Here is a 26,700-nt window from a genome sequence, read left to right as displayed (position 1 = left end):
TCAAATCTCCTCCCTCAGGGATGGGACTGGGCAATTAACATTGATAAGGTGCAGTGCCATAGCCAAAATGTCCTGTTTATAGGAATACTATGGCATCCAGTACCAAAATTTCCCACGCCTGCTATAAATTGTGCAAGCTCTTTTATTGGTGCTATTATTCTCATACTCACTATAACATTCCCTAGCTCACTATAAATTGTCAGTGCCTCTCCCATGGCCACTATAAATTGTGTGCATTCTTTCAATGCTGCTACTATATTCTTACACTCGCTATAACCTAAATGCTGGCGTGTCTTTCCCTTTACTGCTATAAACTTTGCACAATTTTTCAATGCCGCTATTATAGTTCCACACCTGTTATGAGTTGCTGGTTCAACTTTCCCATGCCCGCTATTAATTGTGCGCACTCTTTCAACATGTAAAAATATTCTTTTATAGTGCAGATGCATGCATATAACCTGGGGCAGTGGCCTGCTTTGTAAAATATGCTTTAGATGCGTAAAAATACGGTACTTATGAGGGTAGAATAATTCAAAATTCAAACGGCAGCACATATTAAACAAGTAATATAGTTTCCAACATCTGTCAAAGCCTAGTTTCCAAATTGTGGTTCAACTGAAGTCAGCAGGGGTTAGTTTCAGAAATGTAGTGTAAGAAGCATACTATAAATGTGAATTCACCATATAAATCCAAGGATACATCTCTAACTCTACATATTTTAAAATAATATTAATATTTATTTATACTTCAGGTTTCTACATTACTTCATCTGTGTATCTTTTTACCCAATATAAATTATGTCAAAATAATTAATTAAAATGATTTATTCCTTGGGATAAACATCTCCAGTTACTTGTTCTGGCATATGCCAGGAGGTGGAAAAGTCCATGATAAGCAGACATATGTTTGGTGAAAGTAATCAGACTTGGTCAAAATTTAATTCATTCTCTGCCCAGTAGAATAATTAGACAAAAGACTCTGGAAAGATAAAATGGGCCAGGAACTAACTTTATACTAAAAACACAGAATTCTGAACATTTTATAAAATTCACTTTATCCCAAATTATTACAATCATTAAAACAAAGTATAAGAAATAAAAGAAATTCAATAATTCATTGTACTGAACTTCTTTTCTTTATAAATAATGAAAAAAATGTCAGGAGGAACATAGCAAGACAGAAATGACTAAACACTACATTTTTGAACACTCAGCGGCACAAGGACAGCTTCAAACAACATCACTGTAGTTGCATTTTGCGTATATTATTGCCTTTTTGCAACTGGAGGTAACACAGGAACTTCTTAATTTCTCTGCCAATTGAAGACTGTAATAACAAGCTTAAGGCTGAGTTTATCAGGTGCACCACTATTTTATAACAGCAATGTTTACACTGACTTCTTATCTTGGAAGAACTGGTGGAAAGAAAGCTATTGCAATTTCTTTGGTGAATGTATCAGCGATTAGAAGACAGCAAGATGGAGGACAACACCCTAAAAGTTATTTTTAATGTGATAATGTTTGTCATATCCTGGTGTCAACATTGGAGGCTGTAGACATTGATAAACTTGCTAAGATTGCTGACAAGATCTTAGAGGTGGCTATGCTGGGGTGGTCAGTGCAACCAGTCAATGCTCCCGAGTCTCGTTCCATACAGCAATTGGAAATGACGGAACTGCGGCGTGCTGTTGATCAACTTGTGCACAAAGTTCAGGAGCTCACCTGCCACCTCACTGCAGATCACAGCTGCAGTGACAGCCCGAAAGGATGTGGAGCCACAGCTGCAGGCATACACCATCACACGCTGGTGCTGAATGCTGGTATCACTGGAGATTTGGCGACAAGGCTCAACATTGTGCGCTGCCCTGCTCTCAAGCTAAACAGCAGAAAAACGCCCAAGCCAGGGATTAGGGACGATGAGTCTTCCTGGTGTGGAGCTGCACAGTCATCCGGTATTTTATATTACAAACAAACGTCAGGACATTCATTTTCTAGTAGGCACCGGAGTGGAAGTTAACATTCTCTATCGATTGACACCTGATACCCGTGGTACTTCCATTACTGTTCAACTACTAGCTGTCAAAAAAACTCCCATTTCTACATATGGAGAAAGACCACTCCCACAATTTTGACCTGCGTCGTGTTTTTAGGTGAGTTTTTTTTTAATTTAAAATTTTTTAATTTTTTGGTTAAACAAGTATCAAGTATTAACCATTGCAGGATAAGGCAAAAAAACATTGAAACAGGTTGTCCATGTTCCAACTAACCCCATCCCTCCTCCCCAACCACATAAGTCCCCATCATAGAATAAGAAAGGATAAAAATAGAAGAAAAATAAAAAGTGAATAAAGAAAAGGAACCACAAGAGAAAGAGGAGCTGTCGGGATCTGGAATCCCAGCCCAGAAAGTCTAACACATTTTCTTACCAGGATTTCAATTATGGGAAAGAATAGGGAATGTAAAACAGAATAAGTATCTTAAAAATTCAACCCTTCATTATGTAAATATGGCTGCCATACCTGCAAAAACATATTATACTTTTTAAAATTGTAAGTAATTTTCTCCAGGGGAACACAGCTATGCATTTCCACATTCCATCAGGCTATGTCCAGAAGGGAATCAGACTTCCAGGTAACCGCAATATATTAATTGATCTAGTCATGTCGGACCAGTTCTTGTCATCGATTCTCATATTCAAATCTGATTCTCATCTTTGTTTTGATTTATATAACTCTGGTTTAGGAGTACCCGATTGGAGTAGAAAATCCACTAATCTTGTGAACTTTGTGTTCCCCTTACAAATCAAAATCTACTTTTCACTGCACTCTGGTAAAATCATGGTCGGACCTAATTCATTGCTGGGAGGGAAGCTCTTAATTGAAAGTAGCAGAATGTATTATTATGAATATATTTATTTTTTAAACTGTTCAAATTAGATTAATTGCCCTTGTGCATAACAATCTTCTACATATCTGATCCCTTTTCAGGACTACATATGTAGAATTTTATTATCCATTGTTAAAGGAATTGATCTATTTTGAATCAAGGGCATTTTTGGAGTTATTTTTCTTTATGATTAATTAAATTATTCAATATATGCCAAATATTCAAAATATGCTTTATTAATGGTGCTTCCTTTCTGCCAGAAATAGGTTCAGTGTCCCATTTATATAAATCCTTTGCTACTCTCTCTCCAACTTTGTGCAGTTCAATTTCCACCCATGAAGGCTTGTCTCTTCTGTCAAAGAGGGAAGTGACAAATTTCATCTGGGTTGCCCAATAGTAATATTTAAAATTTGATAGTTGTAACCCTCCCATATGATATTTCCAAGTTAATATTTCCATGGAGATTCTGGCTAACTTACCTTTCCAGATAAATTTCCTAATTAATTTATTCAGATTTTGAAAGAATTTCTGTGGTAATGGAAAAAGGTATTGTATACATGGGAATATATTCTTTTTAATACAATTCGCTCTTCCAATCAATGTAATTTGAGGAGTTATCCATTTATTTAAATCTTCAATATTTTTAAGCAAGGGGAGGTAGTTCATCTTATAAAATTTTTTAAATCATTATCCGCTTTGATCCCTAGGTACTTGATCCTGTTCTTAGGCCATCTAAATTGTGTATTCCTTTGGCAGTTTGTGTAATCCCCTCAGTTAGTGATATGATCTCCCACTTGTCCCAGTTTATTTTGCACCAAGAACATCCCATAATCTTCCAGCTGTAAATGCAACCTTTGCAGAGAAATATCAGGCTCCATCAGATATATTAATATGTCATCTGAAAAGATTTATCTTCTGTTCATCTTGGTCAACTCTGAATCCCTTCATGTCTGGGTCCTGTTGAATAATTTCCACCAGAGGCACTATGGTCAATACGAAGAGAGCTGGAGATAGCAGATATCTTTGTCTGCTGGATCTAGTGAGAATGTTCGAGATACTTGAACATTCATCACAACTCTAGCCTTGGGTTCATTATATAGAGCTCGAATCCAGTTTATTAAATTTTATTCTAATCCAAATTTCTCCAATACTTTCTCACACTCAGGTCTATCAAAGGCCTTTTCCACTCCATGCAAATTCCAATCTTAATTCACCTCTTTTTTTGTGCCAAATGAATTATGCTAAGCAGTCTTGTTACCTTGTCTGCTGATTGTCTTTTCTTTACAAATCTTGTTTGGGCAAAAATTTTGCCAATTTCTTTGCCAAAGCTTTGGCTAGTATTTTGTAGTCTGTATTTAACAAAGAAATTGGCATATACAATGACGGTTTGAATGGGTCCCTATCTTTCTTAGGGATTATTGTAATTATTGCTGTTGAGAAGGATTCTGGCAAAGTATATGATCCATCTGCCTGGTTCAATACCTCCAAAAAGACAGGCATTAATAAATCCTTAAATTGTTCATAAAATTCTGGTGGAAAACAATCTTTGCCAGAAGATTTATTAATATGTAATTAATTTAATGACTCCTCTATCTCCAACTGAATAAAGGGTGCATTTAATTCCATCTGTTAAGCCAAATCCAAATTAGGAAAAGCCAATTGTGTCAAATAATCATGTATTTTTATTAATATCTCTGTGAGATTCCGATTTATAGAATTTGGAATAAAATAATTTAAAGGCCTCATTAATTTCCTGTGGTTACAAGAGATTCTATTGGCTTTTGTTTCAATGATAAACCTATTGTTTTCAGTTGCCAAGATAGGACCTTATGAGCTTTTCCCCCCAGCTTGTAATATCTTTAAAAAAAAATAATTATAGTTTTGTTTCCAGTACAATATAATATAGAAATGTATCCAAACAATACTTAGAATTATCAAAATAGAATTTTAAAAATAAATGGTTGTACAGTACATAAAGGTGAAAGAGAAAAAAAGTGTATAAGAAAAAACATGCAGATATATATGTTCAAAGTTACTGTGATAGCTACCCCCCCCACCCTCCCAAAAAGAAAAACAGGATATTAATAACACAGCAGAATTAAACCAACATAAGGTTCAACCATTAAGATTAAAAAAGAAAAGTGGTGGTGAGGTGTAGAAGAGAAAACATTAGATATCCAAACCCATAATATCTAAATATGGTTTCCAGATTTTTAAGTATGTATCATACCCATTTCTAATATTATAAGTCACCTTTTCTAAGTGAATACAATTTTGCATCTCCCTCTTGCAACAATCAATTTTAAGATGGGATTCAGATTTCCAAGTAATTGTTATACACCTCCTGGCCACCGCTAATGTGACTTTAAAAAATTTTAATTGATATTTTGATAACTTCAATTAAGGTTCCCAATCACATACATTTCCCAAAAGAAAAGGCTCAGGTGTTAATAGTAAACAATTTTTATGATTTGTTCCAAAAACTTGCACACATCTTTCAAAAATGATGTCACCTTGGTACATGACCAGGTAGAATGTATAAATGTACCAATTTCTGTGCAACATCCAAAACATAAATTTGGAAAATTTGGATTATTTCATTAATTTATATGGCATTAAAGCCATGAAAGACCCCAACAATGAAGACGCTGTTTACATCCGGTACCGCACGGATGGCAGTCTCTTCAATCTGAGGCGCCTGCAAGCTCACACCAAGACACAAGAGAAACTTGTCCGTGAACTACTCTTTGCAGATGATGCCGCTTTAGTTGCCCATTCAGAGCCAGGTCTTCAGCGCTTGACGTCCTGCTTTGCGGAAACTGCCAAAATGTTTGGCCTGGAAGTCAGCCTGAAGAAAACTGAGGTCCTCCATCAGCCAGCTCCCCACCATGACTACCAGCCCCCCCACATCTCCATCGGGCACACAAAACTCAAAACGGTCAACCAGTTTACCTATCTCGGCTGCACCATTTCATCAGATGCAAGGATCGACAATGAGATAGACAACAGACTCGCCAAGGCAAATAGCGCCTTTGGAAGACTACACAAAAGAGTCTGGAAAAACAACCAACTGAAAAACCTCACAAAGATAAGCGTATACAGAGCCGTTGTCATACCCACACTCCTGTTCGGCTCCGAATCATGGGTCCTCTACCGGCACCACCTACGGCTCCTAGAACGCTTCCACCAGCGTTGTCTCCGCTCCATCCTCAACATCCATTGGAGCGCTCACACCCCTAACGTCGAGGTACTCGAGATGGCAGAGGTCGACAGCATCGAGTCCACGCTGCTGAAGATCCAGCTGCGCTGGATGGGTCACGTCTCCAGAATGGAGGACCATCGCCTTCCCAAGATCGTATTATATGGCGAGCTCTCCACTGGCCACCGTGACAGAGGTGCACCAAAGAAAAGGTACAAGGACTGCCTAAAGAAATCTCTTGGTGCCTGCCACATTGACCACCGCCAGTGGGCTGATAACGCCTCAAACCGTGCATCTTGGCGCCTCACAGTTTGGCGGGCATCAGCCTCCTTTGAAGAAGACCGCAGAGCCCACCTCACTGACAAAAGGCAAAGGAGGAAAAACCCAACACCCAACCCCAACCAACCAATTTTCCCTTGCAACCGCTGCAATCGTGTCTGCCTGTCCCGCATCGGACTGGTCAGCCACAAACGAGCCTGCAGCTGACGTGGACTTTTTACCCCCTCCATAAATCTTCGTCCGAAGCCAAGCCAAAGAAGAAAAAGAAGAAAGAAAATATAATTGATGAATAAATTTGTAATTAACTAATCTATAGTGAATTTTAATTATTTCCATCATACTCTCCCAGCAAAAAGGATCAATTTCAGTTCCCAAATCTGATTCCCATCTTTCTTTTGATTTATTCAAATCTGGTTTTAGAGAATCCTCCTGAAGTAGAAGATACAATTTAAAAATAAGTTTCTTTGTAATTCACTCATGAATCACAATCTCTAATCCAGTAATCTGCGGCAAAAATAGTTCTGGCCCCAATATGTCCCTTAAAAAGATCTCAGTTGAAGATAGCAGAATAACGTTTTTTGTGAAACCCCAAATTTATTTTTAATTTGATCAAACAACATCAATACCCCTTGCTCACACCAGTCCCTCAAATATTTAATCCCACATTGGAATCAATTTTCTAATTTTTTATTGTCATATAGGATTGGTAAGAGTGTTCTGAGCAAGAGGCATTTTCAACAAGATTCAAAATTAATTTCCTTTGTAACCATTAACTAATTCCCAAGTACTAATATGTTTGATCTACAATGTCTTATTTTTGAATTCCATTTGAATATCATGTCTTCCGCTATCTTTTCTCTAACTTTATGCAGCTCTATATTTACCCATGAATGTTTGTCTCCTCTATTAAAAATGTGCTATACTCAAGCTTTTTGTTGATAAGAACTCTTTGCTTCTGTTCTGAGCTTCTCAACTGTAGGTCCTTCTCCAAATAACATATTTCTTGTGCTAATTTGTCTACCTTCCTTGTATAATTTTTAAATTCTGTAAGTATAACTAATTATTTGACCTCTTAAATAAGCTTTTAAAGAGTCCCATATAGTAAATTTGTTGGCAATAGAATGAGTTGGTTTCACAGAGATTCCAATATGTCTCCTCATAAAGTCATAAAATCCAGATCTTCTCAACAGCATTGGTTTGAAATCCTACCTATATACCATGTCCTACTTATCAGGCATATCAATTGATAACAATAGAGGTGAATGATCTGACAGGACCCTCACCTTGTATTCAATTTCCATGATTCTATCCTGTAAATGCACTGATAGTAAAAATAGGTCCATCCTGGAGTATGAATCATTTCTATTAGAATAAAAGGAATAGTCTCTTTGTCTCGGTTGTAATTTTCTCCATGCGTCCATTAAATTTAGTTCTCTCATTGAAACTAAGGTAGCATTAGTCATCCTAGTCCTGGCCACAGCTCTTGTTGATTTATCCAAAACAGAATCCAGACAAAAATTAGTATATTTCCTATTATATTTTGGTGTGCGTCTGCCAATTGAAAAAAGTTTCCTTTATAAACATTTCATCGTCTATTTTTGGAGAATATAAATTTAAGAGTACAAGATTCAGAATATAATCTGACAGTGTACCTTTACATATCTATCTGCCATATCAGTTGTGACATTTTGAATTACAACTGGAAGATTCTTTTTTATTAAGATTGTCACTCCCCTTGCTTTAGAATTTTGTAAGACGATGCCATGACCTGGCCTACTCAATCTCTTTTCAATTTCTGATGCTCCTTATCAATTAAATGTGTTTCCTGAAGAAAGGCCAAGTCTATGTCCATTTTTTTTTAAATATAAGAAAGTATTTTCCTCCTCTTTACAGGGTTGTTTAAACTACTAATATTAATACTGACAAACTTTACCACATTTACCATTATCACAGATTGTCATTGTATCCATATCTATTATCTTCTTCCCATTCATCCAATTTTTCTCCCCCAGAGATCCCAATATCTTCTTCCAGCACTGGACTCAGATTTGCTGACAGCTCCAAAAGAAAAGAATAAAGTAGAGAAATATATAAAATAGAAAAAAAGATAAATAGATACTATCGTATCTAGAGAAAAATCCAAACAAAATATAAAACCCCCCTATCACTATTAAGAAATAACTTTGAAACACTGCCCAAGTTACTACTGCAGGCTGTGGCTAGCGCACAGACACACATCTGATATGATGTTGATAAACCCTGAACCACCAACCCTCTGAAAATTAATATTATATATATATATATAGATTTTGTACCTTACTTACAAGAGAAATAGTTACATGCATATATAAAGATAACTATTATCATCTATTAAATTCTATCAGCTCTTATATCTGGCAACTGATTAACAAAGTCCACAGTACAGTTAGTGTCAGTAAAGAATCTATTTTCACCATTTGTTATCATAATCTTCATGGCAGCGGGATGATGCAAAACAAAATCATAACCCTTTTTCCAGAGAATTCTTTATTGGTTAAATTCCTGCTTATGCCTCAAAAGTGATGCACTAATATCTGGATAAAAGAAAATCTTTTCTCCTTCATATTCAAGTGGTACTGCTCTTTCCTTAACTCCTTTGGCTGCTGCTTTGAGAATCTTCTCATGATCTTGAAATCTTAAGCATTTAATCAGTATTGAACGAGGTTTCTGGCATGGAGGGGGAAGGAGGCATAGATGTTCTGAAGCTGTCAGTCACGTCCTGTTCTTCTTTGAACCCATTACTAGGTAGGTTCAGATAACATTTGAGCAAATAAAGCTATAGAAATATAAATTTTAAACCTTTTTTAAACAATTTCAGGAGGGCTTTGACTCCACTACCAGCCTCACAGTTCAGGGGATCTTCAGTGATAACCAACTTGTCAGTCCATCCATTATGATCACATCAACAACACTTTTTGATGCCCTTCTTTGAGAGTATCCAGATTACTCAACCAATTACAAACATACTGAGGTCAAACACTCCGTCATCCACTATATACAAACACATGGACCGCCCATTTCGGTTTGGCCTCAGCCACTCCCCACCCCACCCCCCAATCGTCAGCAGATTGCTAGGGCTGAATTTGATCATTATGTTGGATCTGGGAATCATTTTACAGTCCGACAGCAACTGGTCGTCTCCCCACCTCATGGTTCCCAAGAAGGCACTGGGAGATTGGTGCCCATGAGGAGACTACAGAGCCCTGAATGCCCATAGAGTGCCTAATCATTTCCCCATCCCTCATCTCCAGGATTTTTCATCATCTCTTAATAGTTGTCGCATTTTCTCCAAGATCAATTTGATTCAGGCATCCCATCAAATATCAGTGGACCCTGCTGACATACACAAGACAGCCATCATGACTCCTTTTGGACTTTTGTTTTACGAAACGTGGCACAAACATTTCTTAGTCTGATGGATGATGGGGTTCGGGGGTTTTCTTTTGTCTACGTTTACATAGATGACCTGCTAGTAGTCAGTTCTACAGTCGACAAACACGAGATTAATCTCAGTCTACTTTTTGAGCGCCTGGATGAGTATGGCATAGTTGTTTGATGTTGTCAGGTGCGTTGGAGGATGTTGTGTTGGATGCAAAGGCTAGTAGGGTGGAAAGTAGGGAAAAGAGGGACTGCCTGATTGGGGGCCGGAAGGGTATGGGCAGAAGTACAAGAAATAGAGGAGATGCGGTTGTGGGCTTTATCAACAACAGTGAGGGGAATCCATCTTTAATAAAGAGGACATTTCAGATGTCATGGCATGGAAGGCCTCATTCTGGGATTAAATGTGGCAGAGGAATTGTGAGGAAGAGGTGACATCCTTAGAAGGGGCAGGATGGAAAGAGGCCATTGTAAATCAGTAGGTTTGTAATAGGCATGCATGGATTGTTTATTCCCTGAAATGGAAACAAAATGGTTCAGTTCCCTGTAAGAATATTCTAAGTTTCAATTAGACCACCTCTCATTCTTCTAAAATCTGCAGAAGACCAACCTTAGTTTCCACAATTTATTCAAACACTATCCATCCCAAACATCAGGTTTTTCAATCTTTGTTGCACACCCTGAATGAAAAGATGTGGTCTCATATGCGCTTTATCCAGTAGCAGTAAAACATCTTTACTCCAGTACTCAAATCCCCTTGTGATAAAGTCCTTTACCCTTCTTCATCCTTGCACTTTAACATTACCTTTTAGTGACTGGTGTAAAGAACAGCGGTCCCATTGAATGCATGCTTTCATTATCCCCCCCCCCCCCCCCATCACGGTCTGAAATTACAGTTTACTGAAAATGCACACACTCCCATTTTCCATTATGTACCGACATTGAGCGTGTTTATGCAGGTCCTCCTGAAGCCCTTGCTACGTTGTGTGGGACTGAGTTTTGCACAAAGTATTCCGTGCAATCAGAGGCAAGGTGATTGGAGCCCTCTCAATTTCACTGAAAGTCGACGGAAACTGTAGCTCTCTTCAGAAAAGTCGAATCTGCACAAGGAAATCCGCAATCTCAGGACGCCTCCATGCCTTCAGAAGCGTTGAATGGATTACTTTGGCGATGGTGACCCAGCAGTGCGCTCGTTCAGTTCCAGGAGCACCACCACCACAGAAAGGTCGCTCCACAGACACATGGCCCCTGACCAGGAAGTCGCGTCGGGGGCGACAGCGGCTGACATGGCAGCACTTCCGCCGAGAAAGTGGTGGGAGCCGAGCCGAGGCAGAGAACCTGCCACGCGGGAACGGGCGAGCCGCCAGAAAAGCCCATGCACCCAGAGAACCAGGGCCCGGGACGCGGCCTCTCACACCCGCCCTGAGCGGGGGGCGCGCGGGAGTGTTGGGGGGGGGGGGGGTCGAACCAAAGCTGGCAGCCGGCTCCCCACACGAGATCTCCCTTACCTCGGGACCCTTCGTTGCCATGGTTATTGACCGATCCGGACGGAGTCGCTCGACGCAACAGACCCAGGAGGGATCAACCAATCGGATGGGGGGAGGGGGGAAGCACCAAACATTTGAACGTAGAATCTTGTTCAAAGCCACTATTCCTTACGTTGCTAGTGCTTTGCATTAGTCATATTTATATATTTAGGGCAGATATACAAAATTGCAATTTATTGATTCTGTATCGAAAAACTTTTCTTTTCAGAGAGCAACTCTCGCGCACACCCCCCCCCCCCCCGCTTAATAGCAGGAGCACTCGACGCGACACGTCTGTCCGGACTGGGTGTGTTGAGTGATGACGCAGGCTGGATGGTCTAGAAGGTGGAGTGTTCCACTCTATGGGGTAATACTACAATTTAATGAGAGCTGGATTTGCTATTGATCCAGGAGAAACTCAGCAAGTCAAAGAGTGTCCTTTAATATAGCAAAGGTTAAAAAAAAAAATACATGACCAACTTTTTTGGGCTTGAGCCCTTTATCAAGGTATTGTCAGATGTTGTCAGGCGTCTGAACAAAAGAGTGAGGGATGGGTGGTGGCAAAGGCAGGAGGTGCTAGGTGGAGAAGGGAGGGGATAGCAGAGATCAAGAGGCTAAGTGAAGGGAGAAGGGGGAGTGTTGGAATCTAGGGGTTAGAAAGAAGGTGAACAGAAACCAGAAAAGTTGATGTCAATGGTGTTTGACATTTGCACTTGGTCTTGGTGGATAGTGCTTAAGGCCATGGACGGACAAGCGACTATGGGAGTGTGACATAGAACTGAAATGGTTGGCTGCTGGGAGGTCTCTGTCACTGGTACAGACAGAGCAAAGGTGCTCAGCAAAGTGATCTCCCAATCTGTGCCCAGTCTCTCCGATGTAGAGAAGGTCACAAAGGGAGCACCAGATGCAGTAATTTCAGCAGGACTGATTTCCTCAACCCTTCACTTTTCCAGTTCCCTTCTCTCTCTATTCACCTTGCCTTCCCTCCTCCCTTTAATCACTGCTGCCCCCTCCCTCCCAGATAAATTGTGAGAAGGGGATAGAATCCTTGCAGGGGACAAGATGTGAGGTAGATGTGGGAGTTAGTGGGTTTGTAATATATATCAGTGGAAAGCTTGTCTCCTGAGGTGGGGAGAGTGTTGTTAGAGATGGACCAGGTGAGTTTGAGATTGGGGTGAAAGTTGGTGGCAAAGTGGATGAAGTTGACAAGCTCCAACTTCCCACAGGACCCCACCATGAATATCAAGCCACTGTCTCCAACACCATCTCCAACTTCTAGTCACCTCCCTTGCACAGTAGCCAACCTCATTGTCTCCCATCCCTGCACTGCTTGTTTCTACCTTCTACCCAAGATACACAAACTCAACCATCCAGATAGGCCTATTGTTTCTGCCTGCTCTTGTCCCACTAGTTTAATCTTACCTTGACTTTATCTTTTCATCCCTGGACCAATCCCTCCCCACCTAAATCCACAATAACTCACATGGCCTCGATCTCTTCAATGACTTCAGATTCCCCAAACTGGGCCACCTCATCTTTAAGATGGATGTCCAATCCCTGTACACCTCCATTCCCCCATTAAGCCCTTCGCTTCTCTCTGGACCACTGACCTCCTCTGCCTGGCAGAACTTGTCCTCACTTTAAACAACTTGTCCTTTAACTTGTCTCACTTCCATCAAATCAAAGGAGTAGCCGTGGGTACCCACATAGGTCCCAGCTACGCCTGCCTTTTTGTGGGCTTTGTAGAACAATCCATGCTGCAAGCCTACTCGGGCAAGCCCCCCGATATAGAAGAGTAGTCAAAGCTTTAAGGATCTGTTCATTGGTGAATATTTTGCATAATTTGAGCAGCTTTCTGTTAAATGTAACATGGCCAAATCTCTTTTTTTTTTAGATATTTGCAAGTCCAACATTTTCTTGAATCATAATTATCTGATTTTCCAAGAGAGTCTGAATCAAATTTTGTAAATGAGGTTTTTTTTAACTTAATCCCTTCTTGTAAAGGCTTAATATTTTTACGATAAATTGTTATGTTTAAATCAGACTTCTTTAGTTAAAATCAAAAATGCTTGGAAGCAGGATTTAAATTTGACTATATTGGATGTGGATTGGGATACATTTCTTAAGTTTGTTAATAGCTCTTCATTATGTGCTCACCATTGTTTATTACAATTTAAAGTGGTACAAAGAACACATGTCTAAGGCTAAATTGTCTTGCTTTTATTTCAATATGAGCCACAGGTGTGACAGGTGTAAGAGCAAAGAAGTGTCATTAATTCATATTCTGGACTTATTCTTGTCTAGAATAATACTGAGGAGAGGGTTTTCCATAGTTTTTGTATATAGATTTAGCATTGAATCCTTTGGTGGCCCTCTTCAGTACAATGGGAGGGAATGATTCTGTCTCTGGTTCAGAGTCGTGCTATTTCTTTTGCCTCTCTTTTGGTGAGGCATGCGAATTTACTTAAATGGAAGAATGCTGCCCTGCCTACTCTTGATCAGTGGTTGCGTGACATATGTCCTGTTTGAATATGGAAAAGATTTATTATTCAGTTAATAATTCAGATACAAGATTTCAAAAGTTATGGGGACATTTATTACTCACTATCTTAATTTATAATTTCACTTCAATGTAATTAAATTACATGACTTGTCCCTTTTCCATGTTCTTTTTATTCACTTTTTTTCTACTTTTTTTCTTTTAATACTAATGATATAGAATCTGGCAGTGCGGTTTTGAGTTTTTCGCCTTTACTATTTTTTTTGTGTGTTTTTTTTCCAAAAAAGATAGATTTTATTTAGAATATGAATTAAGGATATGATTTATAATTCTTGTATGTTTTTATTATGTTGAATGCCTTAAGTTTGTGTAACTATCCATATCATTTTAGTGAATTGCACATTTTTTTGTATAAGTTCATTATTAAAATTAATAAAAATATTTTAAAAAGAAAAGGAAAGGCCCCTCAACTCTTCCTCTGGTATATCAATGACTACATCAGGGCAGCCTCATGCACTCATGATGAGCTTGTCAACATCGTCCACTTCATGGTCAACTTCCACCCCAATTTCAAACTCACCGGCTCCATCTCTGATAACACTATCCCCTTTCTGGATCTCTCTGTCTCTGTCTTGGGAGGCAAGCTTTCCACTGACATATATTACAAACCCACTAACCCCCACAACTACCTTGTCTACACTTCCTCATACGCTGTCCCCTGCAAGGATTTTATCTCCTTCTCTCAATTTCTCTGTCTCTGCCGCATCTATTCCCAAGATGAGGTTTTACAGTCCAGATCTTCTGAAATGTCTGCCTTCCACAAATGTGGCTTCCGTTCCATCAACTCAACCCTCACCCGCATCTCCTCCATTTCCCACTCATCTGCCCTAGCCCCCTCTGCCCCCAGATGCAACAAACATAGAATCCCCCTTAACCTCACTTACCACCCCACCAGCCTCTGCATCCACACATTATCCTTCGGAATTTCTGGCATTTACAACAGGATCCCACTACCAGACACCTCTTCCCCTCCTCTTCCCTCTCTGCCTTTCATAGGGACTGCTCCCTCCGTGACTCCCTCGTGCACTCATCCCTTCCCACCCATCAACCCCCCACCACCTTCCCCTGTGGCTGGAGCAGGTGCCACACTTCCACCCACACCTCTTCCCTCATTGCTGTCCTGATATTCCCTCTGGGCACTCTCCAGCCAGATGGCATTAACATCAACTTTTCAAGATTCAGCTAACCTCTCCTCTTCCCCCTCCCTCCTTTCTGTCCCTTTGCCAGTTCTCCTCCTTCCCTTCACCTCGCCAACCCTCCTCCCCTTGATTGCTGCTGTTCTCTTTCCCCTTCAATACCTACCACCTTCTGCTTTGTGACCACCCGTGCCCCCCACCCTTTTGTTCAGACACCTGCCAATATTTTTCCATTACTTGATGAAGGGCTCAAGCCCGAAATGTCGGTTATGTATTTTTATCTTTGCTATATAAAGGACACTGCTTTACTAGCTGAGTTTCTCCAGGTTTGTGTTTTTTTCTTCAACCACAGTGTCTGCGGATTTTCATGTTTTACTTCCATTGCAGTTTCTATTTTCACCTATTTCAAGGTTTATCTAAAACTGGTTCTTTAATTGCTGGGATTTGTTGAACCCCAGTTCCAGCTGATTGTGAAATTGTTAGAAGACCTTTGCTCACTGGCACACTTCCAGAAATGTCAAGTTTATTGTCATCTGATTGCACGAGTCCAACCTGACGAAACAGGTAGTCGGTGCAAAATACGCAGACACATAACCAGACATAATACACATACGAACAGACAATATACATTGCAAACTAATATTCATATATACAGATAAATAAGTTTGTTTTGTAAATATGACAGCCTTGGATGGTTGGTGTGAATAGTTCCTTTGAATGTTTAGCATTTTCACTGCCCATGGGAAGAAGCTGTTTCTCAGATTGGTGTTTCTGGCTCTGAAACTCCTGTATCTCCTTCCTGATGGAGAAGCTGTGTGTAAGGTGGAAGGGGTCCTCAATGATTTTGCACATTCTCTTCAGACAACAATCCTAGAAGTTCACATTGATGGGGGGTGGAGGTGGGGAAAGAGCCCCCTCGATCCTCTCTGCCACTCTAATGGTACTGTGGATTGACCGCCGATCCATTTCTCTGTAGCACCGTATCACACTATGATGCAGATGGCCAGGACACTCTTGATAGATCTCCAGAAGAAAGTTTACATAATGGTGGCCAGTAGTCTTGCCCTCTTGAGTCTTCCCAGAAAGCTTCTGTTGCGCTTTCCTGACAAGTGAGGAGATGTTGTGAGTCCATGCTAGGTCACCAGTTAATTGAACTCCAAGGAACTTGGTGCTCTCCATTCATTGCACTACAGTGTTATTTTGTGACATGTTCATGACAATAATTTCTGATTATTGATGTGCAATGGAGGGTGGTTGTTCCTGGTCCTTCTGAAATCCACAATCATTTCTTTTGTCCACATTGAGACACAGGTTGTTCTCTCGCACCATACCGCAAGATTTTCCACCTCTTTTCTGTAGTGTCACTCATCATTGTTGCTGATGAGGCCAATCACTGTAATGTCATCTACAAACTTGATGACACTATTGGGGCTGGATATGCAATGCGGTTGTGGGTCAGTAGCATGAACAGGAGCGGACTAAGCACACAGCCCTGGGGTGCGCCATTGTAGATGGTGCTTTGCCATGTACTTTTACTTTATTCTCTTGGCTTGATAGTAACGGTAGTGAGAATATGACAGACCATGAGGTTACATATTGTGATAGTATTAATTTCTGATGTTGCTGTTGGTCCACATTTTGGATGTCCAATTTTGAGCTGCCTGATTTATTGAATCTATCCCAGTTAGTGCATTCACAAGATCACAAGATATAGGGTCATTGAGATTCTATCATGAGCTGATCGATCCTCCCATTCAGCCCCACTCCCTGTCTTTCTCCCTCCAACCCTTGATGCCCTGAGTAATAAAATACCTGTCAATCTTTGCCCTAAATACACCCATAATGACCTCACTTCCACAGGCTCACAACCACCTGGCTAAAGAAATTTCTCAGCATCTCTGTTTTAAATTCACACCCTTTTATCTTGAAGTTTTGCCCTCTTATCCTAGACTCCCTACCATGGGGAAACAAGCTTCCACATCAATTCCGTCCAGGCCTTTCGGCATTCAAAATGTCTTTGAGGTCACTGTCATCCTTTTGAACTCTGATATAGTCCAAGGCCTGACAAACATTTCTTCATATGCTAACCCTTTCATTCTTGGTTTAATTCTAGTAAATCTTCTCTAAGCCCTCTCCTATGCCAGCACATTCTTTCTCAAATATGGCACCCAAAACTGTACATAGTACTCTAAGTGAGGTTTCACCAGTGCCCTACTGTCTCAACATTACATCCCTGCTCTTGTATGCTGTTCCTCTAGAAATGAATGCCAACATTGCATTCCCTTCTTCACCACTGACTCAACCAGGAGGTTAACCTTTAGGGTATCCTGCATGAGGACTCCCAAGTCCCTTTGCACCTCTGAACTTTGAATTAAATAATAGTCTGCCCAACTTATTTCTTCGACCAAAGTGTATGACCATACACTTTCTAACATTGTATTTCATCTGCCTCCTTTTGGCCCATCCAAGTCCCCCTGTAGCCTTTCGGTAACTTCAACACCATCTGCCTTGCCACCTTTTTTGGGGTCATCTGCAAATTTAGCCATAATCCAAATCATTTATTTACAATGTTAAAAGAAGCAGCCCTAACACCGACCCCTGTGGAATACCACGGTCAACCGGTTGCCAACCAGAATGAGATCCCTTTATTTCCAGTCTCTGTTTCAGCCAATGTTCTACCCATGCTAATATCCTTCCTGTAATCCACGGGCTCTAATCTTGTTAAGCAGCCTCATCCATGGGACCTTGTTGAAGGCCTTTTGAAAGTCCAAATACACAACATCCATTGCATCTTCCCTGTCTATCCTTCTTGTTGTCACTTCAAAAAATTGTAGTCGGATTCTCAGGCAGGATTTTCCTTTAAGGAAACCATACTGATTTGGGCCTGCCTTTTCAAACACCTCCAGGTATTCCATAACCTCATCCTTGAAAATCAACCCCAACAGCTTCACAACCACTGATGTCAGGCTAATAGGTCTATAATTTCCTTTCTGTTGCCTCCCTCCCTTCTTAAACAAAGAAGTGACATTTGCGATCCTCCAGTCCAACAGAACCATGCCAGGATCAAATGATTCCTGGAAGATTATTACCAATGCCTCTACAATCTCTACAGCTACCTCCTTCAGAACCCAAGAGTTCGTACCATCTGTTCCGGGAGATGTATCCATCCTTAGACCATATAGTTTCCCATTCTCATGATCTTGACTGCTCTCACTTCTCTTCTCAGACCCTTGAGAGTCTGGTATCCTACTAAGGTCTTCCACAGTGAAGACAAATCCAAAATATTAATTCAGTTTCTTCAACATTGTTTTCTATTGGTCCTAAGTCTAGTTGTCTCTTTTTTTACTCTTTATATATTTAAAAATGCTTTTAATACCCTCATTGATATAATTTGCCAAACCTCCTTTCATAATTCATCTTTTCCTTCCAAATCAACTTAATAGTTGTCTTCTCTAAGTTTTTAAAAGCTTCCATCCTTCATCTTACCACTAATTTTTAGTTCTTTGTATGCCCTTTTTTTAGAACATAAGAAATAGGAGAAGGTATAAACCATCTAGCCCATCAAGCCTGCTCTGCCATTCAATGATATCATGGCCGATTTAATGATTGGGTCATCTCCACCTACCTGCCTTTTCTCCATATCCCTTAATTACCCATGTAAAAATCCCTCCAACTTTGTCTTAACTATTTACTGAGGTTGCTGCCACAACTTCAATGGGCAGCGAATTCCACAGATTCATCACCCTCTGGGAAAAGCAGATCCTCCTCATCCCCATCCTAAATCTACTACCCTGCATCTTGAGGCTATGTCCCCTAGTTCAGGTCTTCCCCACCAATGGAAACAACTTACTTACCTCTATCTTATCTATACCTTTCACAATTTTGTATGTTTTTATAAGATTCCCTCCCATTCTTCTAAATTCCAGCAAGTACAGTCCCAAACGGTTCGAACTCACCTCATAGGCTAACCCCTTCATCTCTGGAATCAACCTGGTGAACCTCCTCTGCACCACCTCAGAAGCCTTTCTTAAGTAAGGAGACCAGATCTGTATGCAATGCTCCAGATGTGGCGTCACTAGTACCTTATACAGTTGCAACATAACCTCCTGCTCTTGAATTCAATCCCTCTAGCAATGAAGACCAATATTTATCTGTATCCTCTGCACAATTTGCCTTTCCACACAATTTAGTGTCATCAGCAAACTTAGATATATTACACTCTGTCTCCTCTTCCATATCATTAATGTATATCAAAAAACAGTAACAGGCACACCGCTCACCATTGATTGCCAACCAGAAAAACACCCCTATATCCCAACTCTCACCTTTCTATAGGTTAACCAATCCTCTATCCATACTAGTACACACCTTCAGCTCTGTACATCCTTATCTTCTGCATAATTCTTTTATGAAGCAGCTTATCAAACAGCTTCTGGAAACCCAGGTAAATAAAGTCCATCTGCTCTGCACTTGTTCTATCCTCAAAGAACTCCAGTAAATTTGTCAAACGGGACCTGCCTTTGGTGAATCCACGCTGCATCTGCCTGATGGATCCATTTTGCTCCAGATGCCTCACTATTTCTTTCTTTTTGGTATGTGTCTGAACTGCACTTTCTCCATTTCTCGCAGAAACTCCAGCCATTGCTGATATGCTGTTTTCCCCAATGGTGAGCTTTTTTCCAATCGACTCTCTCATGCAACTGTAATTTCCTTCACTGAAATACTGACAGTTTGGACTTTAGCCTCTCCTTCTCAAATTTCAAAATGAACTCAGTCATATTGTGATCGCTGCCTCCTAAGCATTCTTTTACCTTAAGCTCTCTAATCACCTAAGATTTGTTATACAACATCCAATCCAAAGCAGCTGCTGCCCTGGTGGGCTCATCAGCAAGCTGCTCCAATTAAAAATCTTGCAGGTATTCCACAAACTCTCTCTCTGTCGAATTCGCTGCCCAATCTATTTTCTTGTTAAAATCTCCCATGATTAGCCTTATCGATTTCCAGTTGTATTTTGTAGTCCACATCCCAGCTGTTGTTTGGAGGCGAGTATTAACTGCCATTCTTTAACTGAACCTATAAAAATTCTATCTCATCTCGTCCTATGTCACTTTTTTCTAATTATTTTATATTGTTGCTTACCAGCAGAGCCCCTCTGCCTACCTCTGATCTTTCTGATGGACCATGAATCCTTGGATGTTCAGCTCCCAACGACATCCATCCATGACTCAGTAATGACCACAACATCATACCATCAATCTGTAGCTGTACTGGAAGATCATCCACCTTGTGCCTTTTAGTATAATACGTTCAGACCAGTTTTTGAATGCACCGTGTCTCTGTCATCCTGCCTGACATCCTTGCTACACATATCTTTGATTGACTACTGTTTCCTCCTTCTTTAGCCCCACACACTCTAGTTCCCATCTCCTTGCCAAAGTAGCTTAAACCCTCCTCAAAAGCCAAATTAAACTTGGCTGCCATCCTTTTGGTTCAGATGTTACCCATCCTTTTTCGTACCTTCCAGAAGAGATCCCCAATGATCCAAAAATCTGAAGTCTTGCCCCCTGCACCAGATTCGCATCCACACATTTATCTGCCAGATCTCGCTATTCTTGGCCTCACTAGGACATGGCAGTAACCCTGATTACCACCCTGAGTGTCCTGCTTCTCAGACTCCTTCTTAGTCCCCTGTATTCTCTCTTCAGAACATCCTACTTATCTTACCCATGACATTGGTACCAACTTGTACTGGCTGTTCGCCCTCTCCCCTCAGAATGCCCTGGACCTGATTAGAGACATCCCATACCCTGGTAGCAGGGAGGCAATGCACCATCTGGGTGTCTTTATCAGGCTCACACAATATTTTGTCTGTATTGGTATAGAATCTCCTATCACTATTACATGTTTCTTCACCCTCTGTGCTACAGAGCCATCCTCAGCACCAGGGCTCTGCAAGACTGTGTAAACAGCCCCCTGCTATTCTCCCTGAATACGCATGACTGTGTGGCCACTCCACCAACTTCATCTATAAATTTGTGGATGACACCACTGTCCTAAGTAGGATATCTAACCACAATGAGTCAGAGTACAGAAGGGAAATTGAGGGACAGGTGGCTTTAAACCAGGACAGCTGATCCCACAGTGTCAACAAGACCAAGGAGCTGGTTATTGATTTCAACTGAGGTGATGAAAATTGACAGCTTTAAGTTCCTTAATGTAAAAATCTTTAGTGACTTGTCCTGGTCCATCCACATAATGTAATCACCAGAAAGTCCATCAGTACCTCTACCTCCTCAAAAGCCTGAGGGAATTTGGCTTGTCACCACCAAAAATGGCAGCATTGCCAGAGATACTGTAACAACAGCGCTGCTGCTCGTGCAGACCTTGGGGGGGAGGGGGGGGGGAAGCAGAGACACAGTGCTCCCCTTAGGATCCTACTGCCCAGTCCTACTGCTGACACCTCCCTGCAGGCTTTTAACAGGCTGGTAAAGGAGCTGATGGTGTTTAATTTAAAATCCTGCTTCTGTGCTTGTCAGTGGCCTGGAGGGGGTTGCAGACTCCAGGTGAGCAGAGGACTGGCACAGGACACCAGTAGCAGGGAGAACACCACTACCCCCACCTCGCACATCCACCCAGTTGAGAAGAAGAAGCAGAGGAGACAACCCTAAGAATGATGACCATGATAGCGAGCCAGTGAGTGGCTCTGTGGTTGAAGGTCTGCAGGCAATTTGCAGGCAAGGAAACCACACAGGGTGTGAGCTGCTAGAGACTGACTCACCCGAACCAGATATCTGAACTGAGATTCGAAAGGGTATTGAGTGTAAGAAGGGCCCTGGGTGCTGAAGGCTTGCACATTGTATCGAAGTTTGGATTCAGGCTCAGGTTGCGATGGTTTGAACTGAACTAGGGTTTTGTAAAGCTGTGGGAATGCTGGAGGCAAATTCATGGACACTCAGTACGCGCTTTCAAATTGCCATGTAAAATGGGGTTAACTGGGCAATTTGCTCGGTTGACAACCCAGGTACATGGAGATTTGAAAGAATCCAACCCAGTCAAACCCAACCAGATCCCAGACCTACCTTAAAGGTGGTCGGGGAACCCAGTAAAACTTATCCAGACCACCTCCTTCAGCGATTTGCAAGGGGAAATAGCTGACCTGGTTACTCCGGTGACATCAGCACTTGCGTGTGTGCATCACAGGGAAACTCCTGGCTGGCTTAAAATATGATGTTGTTGTCGCGGTGCTGCCTTGACATGCCACAGCTCCAAATAAGGGTGGGAGGGGGGGGGGTGGTGTTGGTTTGCTGCTGCAATGGGATTCTCCTAAACGCCCTCTCCCCTTGTCTGTCAGTCACCACCCCCCTTCCCCACTCCTGGCTGTTAGTCGCTCCCAGCAATATGTCGCTGCTGTGATCTGAGGAGGGGGGGGGGGGGTTGATGCCACGACATGCCGCTCTGGTTCAAAGTGACAGCTTAATGTGGGAGCAATGGCTATCTTCCTTACCCATAATCCTCACGCCACTGGAACCGTTGTTCTAGCTGCATGGTGGATTACAGGTAAGGAAGGTGGTCATTGGTCCCACATTGAGCCATCACCGTGAACCAGAGCAGGCATGTCACAGTAGTAAACCCCCCGCCCCAAATGAGGTAGCATGCCCACCTCTCCCCTGTTCGTGGCAGTGTCACATCACTGGGGGTGTGGGCAGGCGACTGAGGTCTGGGAGCAGGGAGGACGACTGACAGCCAGGTGTTGGGAGGGTGAGGGTGGGGGGGTGTGCATTTGTGGCAAATGATGGTTGGGAGCAAGGAGTTACTGATGGCCAGGAGCGGGGTGGGGGGGGGAGAAGGGGCAAATGATGGGGGAGTGGGGGGGGGGTATTTAGGAGAACTTTAAGCAGAAAGAACACAGGGAATAAGGGATTCCCTCTTAGTGCGTGACACCTCACTCACCACGTCATCACAGGATCCACCTTGAGTCTCTGGTTTGGCAATTTAACAGGTAGGTTAGGCTGCTATTTGAAAGGAGCAGGAGGCACACACAACCCAGTAATCTCACCAGGGTCCCAGGAGGACTACCTGGGTACAGCAATTTGATGTGCCCGTGACTCTGATGGGATTCTCTTTTGTTTCTCTTTCTCTGTAAGAGGGGCTGAGCAATGCTAATGGGGAATCTTTCTCTGCCTTATTAAATTTAAATGTATGGTAGACTAAAGGCAATGCTATATAATATTACATGTATGTGTTATTACATGACAATAAATATATCAACAACTTCAACAGGGTGCACCATTGAAAGCACCTTCTCAGGGTGTTTAACTGTATGGTAAATGAACTGCTCTGTGCTACATAGCAATAAACTGCATCCATTGACTCCATCTATAACTTCTCCTGCCTTGGAAAAGTAGCCAACGTATAAAAAAAACTCATCCATCCCTTCCTATCAGGAAGAAGTTTCACAAATATGAGATGATGCACCACTAGATTCAAGGACAGTTTGTTTCCCACTGCTGTCAGACTCCTAAATGAATCTCAAAATAGTAACATTTTGCTACTTTTGCTCCGTACCAATTGATCTCAGTCTGTGCCCATGGACTTTTGTGCTTGTCTTCTGCTTTGTCAGAACTGGAAAAGGGACTTCATGGAGGCATGATTTGTGGTTAAGTGTGGGATGATCGAAGGCAGTCTGCAATTGCAGCTGCTGCAATAATTTGATTTGCATTTGCCCTTTTTAATTAGCAATTCTGATAATTAGAGGAAGTATGTGGAGGGTTTGGAAAGATGCATCAAAGATTTACTGGATTGGAGGGTATGAGCAATGTGAATAGATGGGACAAACTTGGGTTTCTCTGGACAATTGGAGGCTGAGGGGAGATCTGATAGGTTCATAAATATAGTCTTTGAGAGGGTGGAGAGTTGGAATCTAATATTCCCAGGGTAAAATTGTCACATCGTGGAGGGCCACTGATTAAAATGGAAAGTTTATAAGAGATGTGTGGACACATTTCACTTTGCACAGAGTGGGATACGAAGGTAGTGTATAAGAAGCTTCGAGAAAGACCTATGGATATGCAGGAATAGAGGTGAAAGGAGCAATTTTCATTTAATTTGAGTATCATGTTTAGCACATATCATCAGCCAAAAGGCTTATACTTGTGCTGTTCTGTTTTACGTTCCATGAATGCTTTTCTATTTTAATTTGCATCAATGCAAAACCATGCTTTATAAGATTAGAACTATAGAAACATAGAACACTACAACACAGAAACTAGCCCCCTTTGGCCCTTCTAGTCTGTGCCGAACCAGTTTTTTGCCTAGTCCTGCTGACCTGCACCTAGTTTGTAGCCCTCCATACCTCTCCCGTCCATGTACCTGCCCAAATTCTAATTAAATATTAAAATTGAGCCCTCATTCACCACCTCAGCTGGCAGCTCGTTCCACGCTACCACCACTCTCTGTGTGATGAAGTTCTCCTTGCATTCCCCCTAAACTTTTTCCCTTTCTCTCTTAGCTCATGTCCTCTGGTTTGTAACTCACCTAACCTCAATGGAAAAAGCCTATCTACATTTACTCTCATCCCCTCATAATTTTAAATACCTCCATCAAATCTCCCCTCATTCTTCTACACTTCAGGGAATAAGGCCTGTTTAACCTTTCCCTGTAACTCAGTTCCTGAAATCCAGGCAACATCCTAGTAAACCTTCTCTGTACTCTTTCTATCTTATTGATATCTTTCCTGTAGTTAGGTGACCAAAACTGCATAAAATACTTCAAATTTGATGTCACCAATATCTTATAAAACTTTATCATAACATCCCAGCTCTGTCATGATAATGAATATGTATGAGATGTACCGGAAGTCGCGTGGTATGAGAGAGAGATAAGAACACAAGCAGGAGAACAAAGGGAAACTGGAAAATAAAAAGCCATGGAGAAGTTTACCTGATAAACTTGTGTTTAATGTTTTATTAACTTCACATTTCGGGCCACAAATGTGACATTGGCGATGAGGATGGGATAAGCTTGAAGAAAATTAAAGACTAAACAAGATTACAGAGGATTACAGACAACTTCAAGGTGATAAGAATTTTTTTTGTGTCTCAGTACTTTTGGGGCTGGAATATTTCCTCATGGCTGGTGCAGACGGTGACTTTCTAACACATAGTGGAATTGCTCATTTTGACCCAACGGGTAATGCAAGCACTGTAAGTGTGAAGTGGAAGGCATGGCTGGAAGAATTTGAATCCTACGCCGACAGTCGTGGCCTATTTCTAGATACCGGTACAGTTGAACAAAAAGCGCAGAGAAGGGCGTTACTTCTTTTCACTGCAGGACCCGCAGTTCGGGAAACATTTAAGACACTTTTGAATACTGGAAGAAAAGATGAGTACCGGAAAGCAGTAGATGCATTAAATGCACACTATGTAGTGACACTGAATGCTACATTTCAACGCCATTTGTTTCGGAGAACGAGACAAGAAGGTGGCCAGACAATTGCTCAGTACGTGACGAGACTACGCCAGCTAGCTGTTGGATGCAATTATATGCCAGCTGATTTGGACAACCAATTATTGGATCAAGTCGTACAGCACTGCAGATCAGATAAACTCAGAAGACGTCTACTGGAAAGAGGGAGTGAGTTGGAACTCACTGATGCTTTAACCATTGCTGCTGCATTAGAGGCTGTTGAAGGGCAATTTCATACCATGACCCTGAAAGACAACTCAAGCCAGCAAATTAAGAGGCTCTCACATCGCCATAATCAGCCAAGATATTCGTCGACACAGGACGTGGAGTGTTATCGATGTGGAAACCGAGGTCACTTTGGAAAAGACCCATATTGCCCGGCCAAAGGCAAAGTTTGCAGAAAGTGTGGAGGTAAGGACCACTTTGCAAAGAAGTGCAAAAGCAAGTCCAATGCAGACCAGAAGAGGAAGAGTACAACTTCCAAAGGCAAAGCCTGGGGGAAAGGAAAGTATCCTGGAAAGAAAGATACCATTCGCCAGATAGACGGTGACGATGATGATACCCAGGAGGAACAGAGTTGTTACCAATTTATGTTGAATGAAGTACATCATGAGAAGGTCCCAGTGATCATTGGTGGAGTGACAGTGCAGGTCATTGTAGACTCAGGCAGTGACAGTAATGTGATTGATCGACATTTATGGGAGAAGTTGAAAAGGAAAAAGATCACCTGTACCTCAAAGAAGTGTTCCAAGAAACAGTATCCATACACAGCAACCAAGCCATTGCAGAACATTGGATGTTTTACTGCAACTGTTGAAGCTGGAGATAAGTACACCGAAGCAGAGTTTATGGTCATAGAAGAGAGGGGAGAACCATTGCTGAGTAGAAGCACAGTCCAAGACCTGGCAATACTTCATATTGGAGCTTGTGTCAATTCAATTCAGTCATACGAGGATATGAAGCAAGAATTCCCCGCGGTCTTCCAAGGAGTAGGAAAGCTGAAAGGTCGACAATTGAAGCTAGCGGTAGATGAAACGGTCAAACCCAAGGCACAACCAATGCACCGAACTCCGTTTGGACTTCGTGGGAAAGTCGAAGCCAAAATTAAAGAATTGATCGAACAAGACATTATTGAACCGGTGGAACATTCGACACAATGGGTCAGTCCCGTAGTGATTGTGCCCAAACCAAAGGGTGACATAAGACTATGTGTTGACATGAGAATGGCCAATGA

At 41.6% G+C, this 26,700-nt stretch overlaps 1 protein-coding gene and 1 long non-coding RNA gene across 9 annotated transcripts in view; one reads left to right on the top strand and one right to left on the bottom strand.

Moving 5' to 3' along the window:
- Positions 1-11,358, bottom strand: part of apeh (acylaminoacyl-peptide hydrolase) — a 90,476-nt gene extending 79,118 nt beyond the window's left edge. The window contains exon 1 of one of the 4 annotated variants that reach the window (XM_069936937.1): positions 11,289-11,358. In XM_069936937.1, coding sequence (XP_069793038.1) covers positions 11,289-11,309 — 21 coding nt within the window. In that variant the 5' untranslated portion in view covers positions 11,310-11,358. The other 3 variants (XM_069936938.1, XM_069936940.1, XM_069936939.1) reach the window with 3 other exon arrangements.
- A 232-nt stretch (positions 11,359-11,590) lies between these two features.
- LOC138762637 (uncharacterized) overlaps positions 11,591-26,700 on the top strand; it is a 130,075-nt gene continuing 114,965 nt past the window's right edge. For all 5 annotated transcript variants that reach the window (XR_011357003.1, XR_011357004.1, XR_011357002.1 and 2 more), the window contains exon 1: positions 11,591-11,673. This is a non-coding gene — a long non-coding RNA (uncharacterized lncRNA). The remainder of the gene's footprint in view (positions 11,674-26,700) is intronic.

The sequence above is a fragment of the Narcine bancroftii genome, chromosome 5 (assembly GCF_036971445.1).
Source record: "Narcine bancroftii isolate sNarBan1 chromosome 5, sNarBan1.hap1, whole genome shotgun sequence".
Lineage (NCBI taxonomy): Eukaryota > Metazoa > Chordata > Chondrichthyes > Torpediniformes > Narcinidae > Narcine > Narcine bancroftii.
The sequence above is the reverse complement of the archived record's forward strand: the minus strand, read 5'-3'. Positions and strand labels throughout refer to the sequence as shown.